The sequence below is a fragment of the Mytilus trossulus genome, chromosome 10 (assembly GCF_036588685.1).
Source record: "Mytilus trossulus isolate FHL-02 chromosome 10, PNRI_Mtr1.1.1.hap1, whole genome shotgun sequence".
NCBI classification, from domain to species: Eukaryota; Metazoa; Mollusca; class Bivalvia; order Mytilida; family Mytilidae; genus Mytilus; species Mytilus trossulus.
This window is the reverse complement of record NC_086382.1, coordinates 38,545,466-38,557,870: the sequence shown is the minus strand read 5'-3', so window position 1 is coordinate 38,557,870 and position 12,405 is coordinate 38,545,466. Positions and strand designations below refer to the sequence as shown.

Genomic DNA, 12,405 nt, shown 5'->3' with positions numbered 1-12,405 from the left:
AGAGACATATGTGATTAACTGTTATCAAACAGGATTCAAACTTTAATACAACTTATTTAACAGCAGTATATCAATAATAAAATTTAAACTAAAACAAAATACTAACATGTAAAGAGGATTAAGTGCATCTTGTTGACTGATAACTAGCTGTTGGTTATACCAATACATACACGGAGTCGACCCAATAAATAATAGAAAAATAATAAATTGAATAATACAAAGTTAAACCCATTTTTCCCGGGTTATGAACAATTTTTTTTAGTTTTCAAGACACTGTTTCAGTCTATAGATGAATATTTTATACATGACGATTAAACGTGAGTCTGGCGTACTATCTTTAAGGTCTTGTACCGTTAATGGGTTGTATCGCAACAACGAAATTTCATTCACATTTCAAAATCCTTCGACATTGTTATTCCGCTTATACAAAACTATTCGTTTAATGTAAATATTATTATAATGAAATCCCGAATTCATGAAAAGACGCTGTATACTTTACTTGTTTATAATAAAAACTAGGCATTGCATGAGTTCAGCATTTCTAATTCTGTCATTTGAAATAGCATTTTCCATTTTGTTGGCTGCAATTGAGAAGTAAAGCCAAACACGTGTAATACAGTGGTGTTTTCTGTTATTGTATATTCTAATTATTGTTTTTATTTGTTGGTTTGAACAGAAAATCGAGGCAATGTTTTCTAATTTGGATTATTCCATGTTTAGTTATATAGAAATACTTCTATAGTTTGCTATGCCCAATTGTTTATGTTGATTTCAAAGGCCGAACGTTGTATAGTAGCTGATCGTTGAATTGTAACCTTAATCGCCTTTTTGGAGCACCTGTGATCACCCCCAGCTTTTTGGCTGGGTTCGTGTTGCTTAGGCTTTATTTTTTTGTGTTGTGTCTTGTTTATTTTCAGAAACTTTGTAGTTTTCTCGATGATCACGTACATGGAACCTAAATAAATCTTACTTTTAGGAATATTTTCACCGTCAAAAAACCATTACCAGTTTGACAGGTACTTATACTCCAGCAGGCTCGAATATATATGATACGTCTCCTATTTTTAACAAATTAAAAGCCAAGTTTAGTAAGTATTTGGTTCTTGAAAATCCTTCTACATTTTAAACAAACAAAAAATATACCTCCCTTTCAAAGAAATCACAAGGGAGATAAGTTTGCATGCGATATTGTATAGCTATTAAGTTATCCATTACTTATATTTATTTCATATAATATATAATTGTTTATAAGAAAAACTATAAAAAACAAGATGGTAAATTTAGTAAAAAGGTTATCTTGTTTCTTTTTGGTTTTCGTATCGATCGTTTGCTTATGATGCACTCCGTAAATACGATCACAAAAAATAATCGTAATCAATAACCAGATTCATGCAAAATATGAATCATTTTCAGCTGCACATGCATGTTTTGAATTAAATACACCTGCTTTTTTATACAGGGATGTTTATTTGCCAAAATTTTGACAGCCGTCATGAAATTATGTAACCCAGCTAATTGATGAGCATGTTGTCATTACATCTATTAAAAAAATGTTAAACTGTTAAAATTTTAACTTAATTCAAACAATTTCTCTGGCCACCTTCTGATTGTATATAAATCCAATATAAAATATTAATCTAAGATTTTAACTTGATATAACTGGTCAAATTTAAGGGCATACGGTACACTTTGGAATCCGTATTAAAATTTTGATGAAATTTTTTTAGGCTATTTTATACCTTATTTCATCAGTATGTAATAAAAAAATATATATACCATCATGCGCTTCTTTTTGAGTAAATTGAGGTTGAAATTTCAGATATCTCCTCAAAATTTTCCTTCATGTAGCATGTTTTATAAAATTTTAATATTATGTAATATGATTTCAGGATAAATTAAAGCTTGTTCAAACAACAAGCAACATGCTAACTTGATTGGGGTTTTACAAAGCGATCGATTTCCCGTTTTTTTTTCAGCTTTTCTCCACCAAAAATACAACGAAAAATTCGCTTATCCACTAAGATTTTTTTTTTCAATTTTAAAACGTTTTGTATATTATGTTTTCACATCTTTTGTGAAAACACGTTTTATGCACAATTACTTTCAAATACTCTGTTCTACCTAAACATATAACAAGACAATAATTTGGCCTAGTGATTTCCATGATAAATAATTCACATGCATTTTGATTTCAGAAGCTTTTAAATAGGATTCATAAAAACGTTCAGTTTGTTGGATTCTTGCGTACAATTGTGCATTCCGTACGAATATTATCATGTTAAAACTGGTAGTTTAATTTTGATGCACTCATAGTATTCACTTTCAAGGACTTTGAGTCATATATTTATTGAACGTGCTTATCAACGTCACATGAATAACTGGTTATCTTCTTTTCTCCTAATTTACATAAATAATATCAAGATTATCAAATAAATACTGAAAATATTAGCAAAATCATAGAGAAATGTGTTGATCAAAAGCTTTTCTGTATATCTTTATTTATTCTTCTTTTATTTTTGATACAGAACAGCTGCGGTATCTTAAACTAATTTAGCTAATAAATAGACAATACTACGTAACAAGTATTTCACGTGAATTAATTAATAGAATTTAAGAATTAATTTGCTTCTAATTTTAGGAAGACCCATGATCTCAAGATGAGAAGGAAATGTACAGAATTTCACAAACGATATATGTTGTTGTTAAGAAAAAAATGATTACGTCTAGCGCATGCTATTAGACATATACAATTCCAATTCTTATTCAAAATAAACATTGTCCATTTTAATAATTTGAACCTAATAGTTTAAACAAAATTGTATACCATTACAAGGACAGCCAAACAGATAACTAAGTAATTACTAGAAAACGTAACCTATATTTGGTTTCGGAATTATTGCGACTTTTTTTATATGAACTAACTAAAAAAAGTTTAAAACAGTGTTCAATAGTTATCAAAAGTACCAGGATTATACGTCAAGTTTCGTGCTCATCTCTTTCGTATGGATATAAATGCTAGACATATGTTTAGACAATTGTATATTAATAAATACTATGTGTTGCTGTTTTGTTTTGTATTGTAATTTGGACTAAAAATTATTATCTTAATAATTGTTCTTCATTTCTAACAAGGGTGTGTTCTTAAAATCATTTTTATAAAGTATTTCGAAAAGACTACATTTAGAGTAGTCGCCAATGAGAAAATTGTAGTTAGCAATCCATAAGCTCAACTAGCTATTTATATCCTAGCCTTGATTCAGCTCTGTTTTATTTTGTCTAACTTTCTAACCCTCTATTATACAAATCACATTTCTGTTGAAAAGTTTATCGGTGAATGCATATACGTCTTCTCTTTAACGCTCGTTAGTTTAGCAAACAACACGATCGCTGTTGGATGTCTACATATATATACTAATGAAATTCAACTTTTACAACAAAACAGGAAACTTGATTACTGATTACTGAAATCCCAGATGTTGCAAAACATACAACCCTGTACTTATCTTTTGTAATTATATTAGTAAATGTGTAAGTTAATTAGGATATCTGTATCATCCCTGACTCAAAATCATTAAAATATTAAGATAACAATATTTTTAGATTATTGTACACTCACAGCAGTCAGTTAACTGTTTCTGTTTTCTTCATCCGAACATCTTCCCGGATATTAATCTTGGCTATTTTTAAATATAAGTTTGAGCACATCTGGGTTTTTTTTCTATTTATAAAAATAGTACGTGTTGACCATTATGTTTTGCAAATAAACTTATGATAAGTGTCATACCGAAAATATTGCTACTTACAAACATTTTAATAGTCTTCGTGAAATCATACTTTTAACTAATTTTTTAGGACGTGGTAAACGTGGACTATATGTCAAATTCATGATGACACATAGAATAAACTATATACTTGTAAAAGACGTCTAGGGTCAACATTCGGTCTTAATCATTTGTGGTTAACAATCTATCATTAAAAGCACATTGTATATGATAAATTTTGCTATCATTAGTTACTTCTGCTGCTGATACATCTGTGTAATCGAGGGCATTGTCCGCAGTGTCGTGACCGCCGAACAATTGTTTTTTGGTCAGGTCATTTATCAGTACTGCAAGCTGTAATCGCCGAGCGATTTGCATGTGTGTTAGCGCACTGACACCGTGTACATGACCACGCTTAATGTACGAAACGATGTGTTTGTTGAAGTTATTTTTCTTTCGTATGCTTTAACTTCTAATGTTCGTTCTTTTGAATTTGATTGTAGTCTCGTATTAAGTTCTGAGATTGTGAAGATAATATCTAAGTGAGATAGCCAAATATATAGCTATTCAAATCAATGAAAAGAAAGTCCTTTTACCCTATTGAAAGATCTTGTTCATTTTACTCAGAATATGTATGAATTATTTGTTAATCGATTAAATATTTTTCTCCATTCTCCAGTCAGTGAGAAAGCTACTGATGATATCAAGGGGGCATTACAAACTAAGGTGTTATACTGGAGGTGATCTCATGTTCTTTTGGGGAATCTCTCGTATGTGACTTATAGTAAATATCCTGGCTGGTAAAATAAATTAGCATGAGTAGTAAATATATGAAAAGGAATAGTCAACCCAAACACATAAAAATCAAAATTAAACATAGCCCGCAGTAAATTGATTCACTTTAAGTTTCATTAACCATCGTATTCTTTGTTTATTTTGCAGCTCTTACCGTTCGATACTTAACGAAAAGATTTATTGGTGATTATGAAACTGAACACGGTAAGTAAAGGATATAATTCATAAACCAACTTATTTTTATGTTATGCTACAAACCTGCATATGAGTTCTACTAAACTAAATTTACAATGTATCAATTGAAACTCATAGAAAAAAACTGTTACAAGTTCTTTTTAAATTTTAACAGACATAAACGACAGGGTACCACTGTTTTTGTCTTACTTATTTGTATTAATACTCTTCTATAAATTATAAGCCTTACTAAAATATTCTTAAGGGTTGAATTAATATGATGTGTATAAAATCTATTCCAAATCATAATTGTGAAGAGCAAACATGACATTAAAAGATATAAAAAAGAAGATATGGTAGGATTGCCAATGACACAACTATCCACAAAAGACCAAAATGACACACACATTAACAACTATAGGTCACCGTGCATACCTTTATACGAATTTGAATTGATGTCAATACCATAGAATCTTAAGTTCAATATTATGGATTATGGTCACTGAATCTTTTATAACGCAATTATCGTTAGTCGTTTGGATCTATATGTTTATAAATACGAACCACGTCCAATGTCACTCGTGATCCTATACAAAAAGGATAAAACATTGAAATTTATTTAAGAGACCGCACGTGCATTTTTCTTGTTGCAGACCTTTTTTTAATCCTTTATCTCGATTAATTCGCTGTGTGGATCAAACTTAAGTTTTTCAAATATTTTGACCACGAGCATCACTGAAGAGACATGTATTGTAGAAATGCGCATCAGGTGTAAAATTGGTACCGTTAATGTTATAACACTTTGATGTTTTACTGTCGTACCAGTGAGAGGTTCAGCTACCTATAAAACAAGGTTGAATCCACCATTTTCTACATAAGAAAAAGCCTGTATCAAGTTCGGGATTTGACAGATGTTATCCATTCGTTTGTTTTGTTTGAGCTAATAGGTTAGCAATTGCTTATGGACTTTCCGTTTAGAATAAGTTTTGTAATTTTCTTATACTTTTTATTGTTTAATTTGTTCTGATCTGAAATATGCATGATAATACAAAATGAAACGGCAATCAATCAATCGGTTATTAATTGAAATATATGACTTTTCTGTACATTAACAGAAGTGTTGCTACTTTCAATATACAAGTATTTGAATATATGTATTTCATTCAATATTTAGATGAAAGCACTAACTTAAATGAAAGCGTATACATATGGAATAATCTACATGCTGTGTCAGAAAATAAACACTATTTTTTCATACATTTGTAAGAGTAACAACTTTCAAAATAACGTAATGTTTGCCTAGTAAGCCATTCTGGCTTTTTTTAGAACATATTTTATCGACTCTGCTACACAAAGATGATCGCAATACACAGAAGGCTTTCACATCATTTTGCAACATTAACACTTGTTTAATTTGTAGTGATTAAATAAAGGTTTCTGAAATAAAACCTAATGTTATTTGACTTATCTAATAGACGTATAATGCATTTGTAATAGAAGAATATATATTTTTTACATTAACTGTGGTTATCATTTACCACGAGATTTTGACAATTAATGTTATGTTTATGGCGTTGTTAATTTGGAAACGCCATTTAGCAGTGTATCAACCAGTGCAACTATGATCAACACTGTAGGTCTTATATTTGGAGGGAGATATAAGTAATGACAATGATATATGGTGGATACTAAATTAACAAATGACCTCGATGGCCGAGTGGTCTCATTAGTTCATCTTCAGTGATCTTGTCAGTACTCCGGTTTCCGTTAAAATATCACGCGTGCGAAGGTCCAGTCGACTCCGATCTTAACTGACTAGCTATGATAGGAGCCTGTTATTCAGAGGTTGTCGTTTGTTTATGTGTTGCATATTTTTGTTTTCGTTATTTTTTTCACATAAATTAGGCTGTTAGTATTTTCGTTTGAATTGTCTTACATTGTCATTTCAGGGTCTTGCATAGCTGACTATTATTATAGTTTTAATTTCTGTGGTATTTTGGTCTCTTGTGGAGGGTTGTCTCCTTGGAAATCATTCCAGATCTTCTTTTTTATAGGATGACTTGGATTTCCGCCCAAACTTGGTTGTTTTTTCCGAGTACGATTGGACAATAATGTATCAGACCAACATTGGAAACATCTAATATCCAGTTTAAAAGATCTTGAATAGTCAGGTCGAAACAAACAATTAAGGTTCTGATATATATTTATACTTGAAGGCTCTGAAGGCTCTGAAGGCCAATTGTAACTTATATATATAGAGAGAGAGGGAAAATATGTATAAAAATGAGACAGCTTATGTTATTTTTTATTATTTTAAAATATTAGTAGTATTACGTTTTTAATGCTCTGTATAGGATTGCATGTACGTGATGCACAAAGACAACATGGAAACAAACAAAAAAGGTTTTGGATATTTCAGTTTAAGGCGAAGTGAACGTTTTAAACTACACCATGGATTTTTTTTTAAATTTTACATGTGGATTCTGCTTGTAAACAGAAATTGGAAAATAAAATAAAAAAAGGGGGTAACCTTTTTCGATTTTGAGATACGAGCTGTTGAAGTTAACTGCATGTCACACCAAATTTACAAAGGATATATCGGGAAAATCGTCAAATTCGGCAGGGATTGCTACATTTCCAAGATTCTCTATTTTATATGTCAATCCATTTTTTTTTAAATTTATGAGACGATTCCAAAATGTCTGAGGAATCGATTGATGCAAAGAAAGTCCTTCGCAACCGTGCTACTTTTCAAGCTATACCCTGTTAAATTTGAATCTTGAGTGTAAAAAAAAAAGACGACGTTATTGACGTCGCCGCAAAAGTTATGACGCTTCATATAGTTCTGTACCTGTATGAAATATATACACTTTGTTGGAGTTCGTGTTTCTCTGTCTTTAGTTCTTTATGTTACGTTTTGTGTACTGTTGTATTGTATTTGTCTATTCGAATCGCCAAGCTAAAAAACGATTGACACTTTCTTCATTATGAGCTAGAACTATTTTCGACCTTGGTGCCTTATTTTTGTTTCAATCTAACCACTGCGACGTGTTTTCAAAATTTTTGTTCCCATTAAAATTCATTTCAACCAGGTCTCTTCTAAGAACGTGAGCCAACTGTCTGGCGCAGGAAAACAAATCAATCTTTAAGTAAATTTAAGTTGTGTGGTAATTCTTTATTTCATTTGTGTAAATTAATCTTATCTTTGTGCCGCATAAGCATCCCTATAATTCAACACATCCCGGACCCACGACATAAAATATTTTATGCATTGCATGCGCTTCTTTTTATAACAATCCAGACCAACTAGTAACCGTTGTATAACTTTACACGTCTGAAGACGAATATTTGTGTGAAACATTTTTGTATGATTTTTATTTCTGGAAATCAATCTGATATCTACAACAGTCCTTTTCCCATAGACGGGCCGGACCTTAACTTTTGTGTGTATTCGGTCGGATTTACACAAATTGTTACCCGAATAATTCAGTCGTATTATTCAGCTGATCTACGAATGCTACATCCCTCGTGTGGAGAAAATCGGACACGGAAAGGGCTTGAATTATTCGAGTTACACAAATTGAAATTTGGGAACATATTTCTAGCAGTTCGGAATTCGGGGAAACAAATTTGTTTTTTCGGCATTACGGTATTGAATCAATATGAGATATCAGTTATTTCTTTAAACAAATTCGAATACTATATAGTATAAAGTCAGTTTATAGGACTTCAGTTTGAAAGAGGCGCGGCAATCCATCCCTGTTATCCAATCAATTGTCCTTACTGATTAAGATTTGTGTGCAATGGGTGTCGAAACAATGTTATTTATATAACGACATTTTCATAGTTTTAGGACATAGTTACATCAACATCAAAAGGTATTGTACAAGATTATCAGAAAAAAACATTTTTGGTTACGGTGAGTGTACGAGGCATTTGCACATTAACATTTTAAATTGATTCGTTCTTTACATTGCATAATAACCGGTCAATCGTTCAAATATTTAGAATAAGCTGCAACCGTCATGAGAAGATGTGGAAATCAAAATATAAATGAAACTGTCTTGAGAAAAAAACCTACTATCTATGCAACTTCCTACCAGACATAAAATAGGCAGAAAAAATGTATGCCGTTCATATGCATGTGCGATTTATTACATAATGATGTAATTAACCATTTCTGATTCACCGTTACTTAAATTTATTTATTTATAAAATGCCGTTTCCATTTATTGTTCTGCTGCTTGATTTTGTTTTTTCATCTGATTTGATGTAAACATATGTTGATGTTATAAGCATATTCTGTTTTTATGCACTTGTGATAAAAGAATGGTTCCGTAAGAAACGGTATTTGCTATAAAAATGTATAACATTTGATGCATTATCGATATATATTCAGATGGGACAACTGTTGTTTTTTTATTTAAAGATTTCCGGATAGAAGTTAATTATTTAATGTTCTTTTAGCGACGTTATATGTGTATAAAAAAAGTGAAATCACAAAAATACTGCACGGAATTCAAAACGGAAAATCCCTAATCAAATGGCAAAATTAAAGTATAAACCCATCCACCGAATGGTTAACAACTGTCATATTCCTGACGGCTTGGTATAGGCTTAACTGGACCCCTGGACCAATGTTGTGTTCCCTTATAACTTCCTTCGGCGCGAGGTTTGAGGGAATGGCGGACCAGTTTAGGTACAGGCATTTTGTTTTGTAGATAAAGGTAGATTGTAAATGCACTATTTGCAAATATATTGTATGTAATGACGCACAATATATTCGCTCTTGAGTCTTTTGTCATGTTGACATCATTTTGTTTAATCGAACTGACACATATCTTGTGATGGTTATGATAACTAGGTGGTTCAAACATTTCTGTAGACAAGAGATATTCTATTCCTGTATGTCAGATAGAATATTATGCTAATTGGAATTGCAATTAGAAAGCCATTCTGTGTTATGATTGAATGATTAACTTTTCTCGTAACATATTTGATATAAAGAAAAAATATAAATAAAAGAGATTCCATTCACCACACGCACTATGGCATCTTCTACGATAACGATAAGTATAAAATAGAAGGGAGTGGTTATTTCAAAACAAGTGTCAAGTAATGCTTTAAATTAGTCAGCATTGCTATAGAGTACCGTCCATTTGCTAGATTAAGAAAAATCAAATTTACCTTTTCCTAAAAATGTTGAGTAAAATAAAAATAGTAAACCTGTATATTTATAAAAAGTAAATTTAATATAATATGGTCGAACCAATTATTTAACTGAGTTACCTCCTGTATATTTACTTTTCTTGCCGATTTGTTCATTTAGTCGTGTGAGGCTGACATAAAACTGTATATTCTTAAAAAGGATGAAAAGAAGCTATCATTATTCTTTAACTTCACTTTCTTGTATATGGATGTTGTCATCTCACTTTACATTATACATCTATATAATGTGTATCGGTTTATATAAAATTTGATCTTTCTCTTTTTCAGAATCACTTTGTTCACATGTAATTATGATTGATGGTAAACCCTTGAGTATTCACATACTTGACACGGCATGGAAGGTAAAGGGCTGTTAGTTTAATTTTCTTATATGCAAAACAATAAAAGCTTTATTGAATCCTTCGTACAAAAGTAAAGGGAACATTTTCAATGAAGAAAAAACACCCATCTTAGACCAAGGATTAGTATGTGGCCAAAAATAAAACAATACACTGCTTTAGAAAAAAAATAGAAAGCTATTATCGGCCCTGAAACGAACACAATTTTAAAAGTATTCATCAGATAAATTCAAAGGACTGATTTGTTCTAAAAGTAATAAACGAAGCTATAATAGACAGAAAAACACCAACACAAACCACTGAGGCTCAAGCTTCCGATTTTAGAAAAAACACGTTAAGAGTGGCGGGGTTACACTTGTTTATAAACTCGAAACCCTCCGGTTTACAACAGATTAAATTGCAATCTGAAATGGTCTGTATGATTCCTGAGTTTTAAAGTAAAAACAAATGTACAAAGACTACAGATCTGTTTCTTTACAATATTAACACTCTAATGATTTCAAAACGTCATACTTGGAATCTACGAATGAAACATACAATATTTGTTCGTTTTTGTTTGATTAAATTTGCTGGTCTTAGATTTTGTGTACGACATTTGAATGAGATTTTGATGTTATCACTATTGCTTTTCATAAATTGAGACCTCCAGGGAAGTCCACTTGTATATCGACGTCTTGTAAGCGTACCAAACACTAAATTAATCTTGCAAAATATATTATGAATTCACTAAACAAATCCTACGTTCAGGTACTTACTCATTTCAATAACAGCAATTAAAATTCGAAAAATTCAACCTGCAATAAAAAAACATATTTCAGATTAATGATTTATTGAAAAGTGCCAATGTCAATTGTAATCAAACCAAATACATGTTATAATTTACGATTGATTTTTCATTATATAAATACTTTAGTAACATTCAAATTTATTTTCTTTCACAGGACGGTGCTTGCATGAAAGACGAATATCTTATGTGGGCAGATGGTGTTATTCTAGTGTATTCAATGGTTGACAAATCAAGTTTTGATAAATTACGTGAAATAGCGGAGTGGATATTAGCCAAAAAAGGAGAAGAAAAAGTAATTGCCGTGATTGGAAATAAAAGCGATCTTATTCACCGGAAACAGGTATCTGACACGGAAGCGACTCGATTTTGTGCCGAATACAATTGTTTGTCTTTTGACACATCTGCAAGTGATAGTTATACAGACGTATCTAATGCGTTTAATACGATAATTCGGGAGATTAAGTTAAACAATAAAAAGAGGGAAAAACTAAATAAACTAATGCATAATCCCAGCGTTTTAGCTAAGTTACAAATTAGACAATCTTTGAAGAATTTGGCTGAGATGAAATGGCGGAGTCGGACTTCTACAATGTAGAACTGATATATATTACTTATTTTGTATTTTATATTTACTCTTAAAATAAAAGGTGTTACAGCAGTTGTACGAAAACCTCAAAATGTAACTGCAACCCTCTAACATGTTTTTCGTTCTTAAACTAAAAACATTGATATTCGAATTATTGTCTCAAGAGTAGCATATTTGGAATAATCTGCTAGCTGTAGCTTATGAAGTTCATGAAAATAACATAAACATAATAGTACTCATTTCCGTTATCAGTGTGAGCTAATTTAGGTGTTTATCCTGGTTTGGTTATACATACGGCCCTTGTCGGTTGTATCTGCATTTCTATATTTCAGTTCAATTTTGACTTGATCACTATTATAATGTTATTTTAGCAACTATCATTTGCAAGTAATGTTATATAGGTTGTTGTTTTTAGTTATTTATGTTGTGTTTTATGGTATGAATGCTTGTAACATATTTTTTTTGCCATCGCGTTGTCAGCTTCGTATGATGTTTAAGAGATGAACAAAAATACCAGGGGCACATTCAAACTCGTAAATCGAAAAAAGAAAAATGACAACGCCATGCCGTACAATACAAACAGACAAATATTAGTACACAAGACACAATATAAAAAAAGGTAAAGACTAAACAACACGAACACCACCAAAAACTGGGGATGATCTCAGGTAGGTCACATTCGTTAAAAGAGAACGGGATTGTAGTTACGACATGAGGAACATATCCGATATCATC

At 31.2% G+C, this 12,405-nt stretch overlaps 1 protein-coding gene across 4 annotated transcripts in view; it reads left to right on the top strand.

Moving 5' to 3' along the window:
- Positions 1-11,943, top strand: part of LOC134687318 (ras-related and estrogen-regulated growth inhibitor-like protein) — a 49,331-nt gene extending 37,388 nt beyond the window's left edge. For 2 of the 4 annotated variants that reach the window (XM_063547519.1, XM_063547518.1), the window contains exons 2-4: positions 4,704-4,760; positions 10,227-10,300; positions 11,239-11,943. In XM_063547519.1, the coding sequence (XP_063403589.1) occupies positions 4,704-4,760; positions 10,227-10,300; positions 11,239-11,679 (572 nt within the window). In that variant the 3' untranslated portion in view covers positions 11,680-11,943. The remainder of the gene's footprint in view (positions 1-4,703; positions 4,761-10,226; positions 10,301-11,238) is intronic. The other 2 variants (XM_063547515.1, XM_063547516.1) reach the window with 2 other exon arrangements.
- The last annotated feature ends 462 nt before the right edge of the window (positions 11,944-12,405 follow it).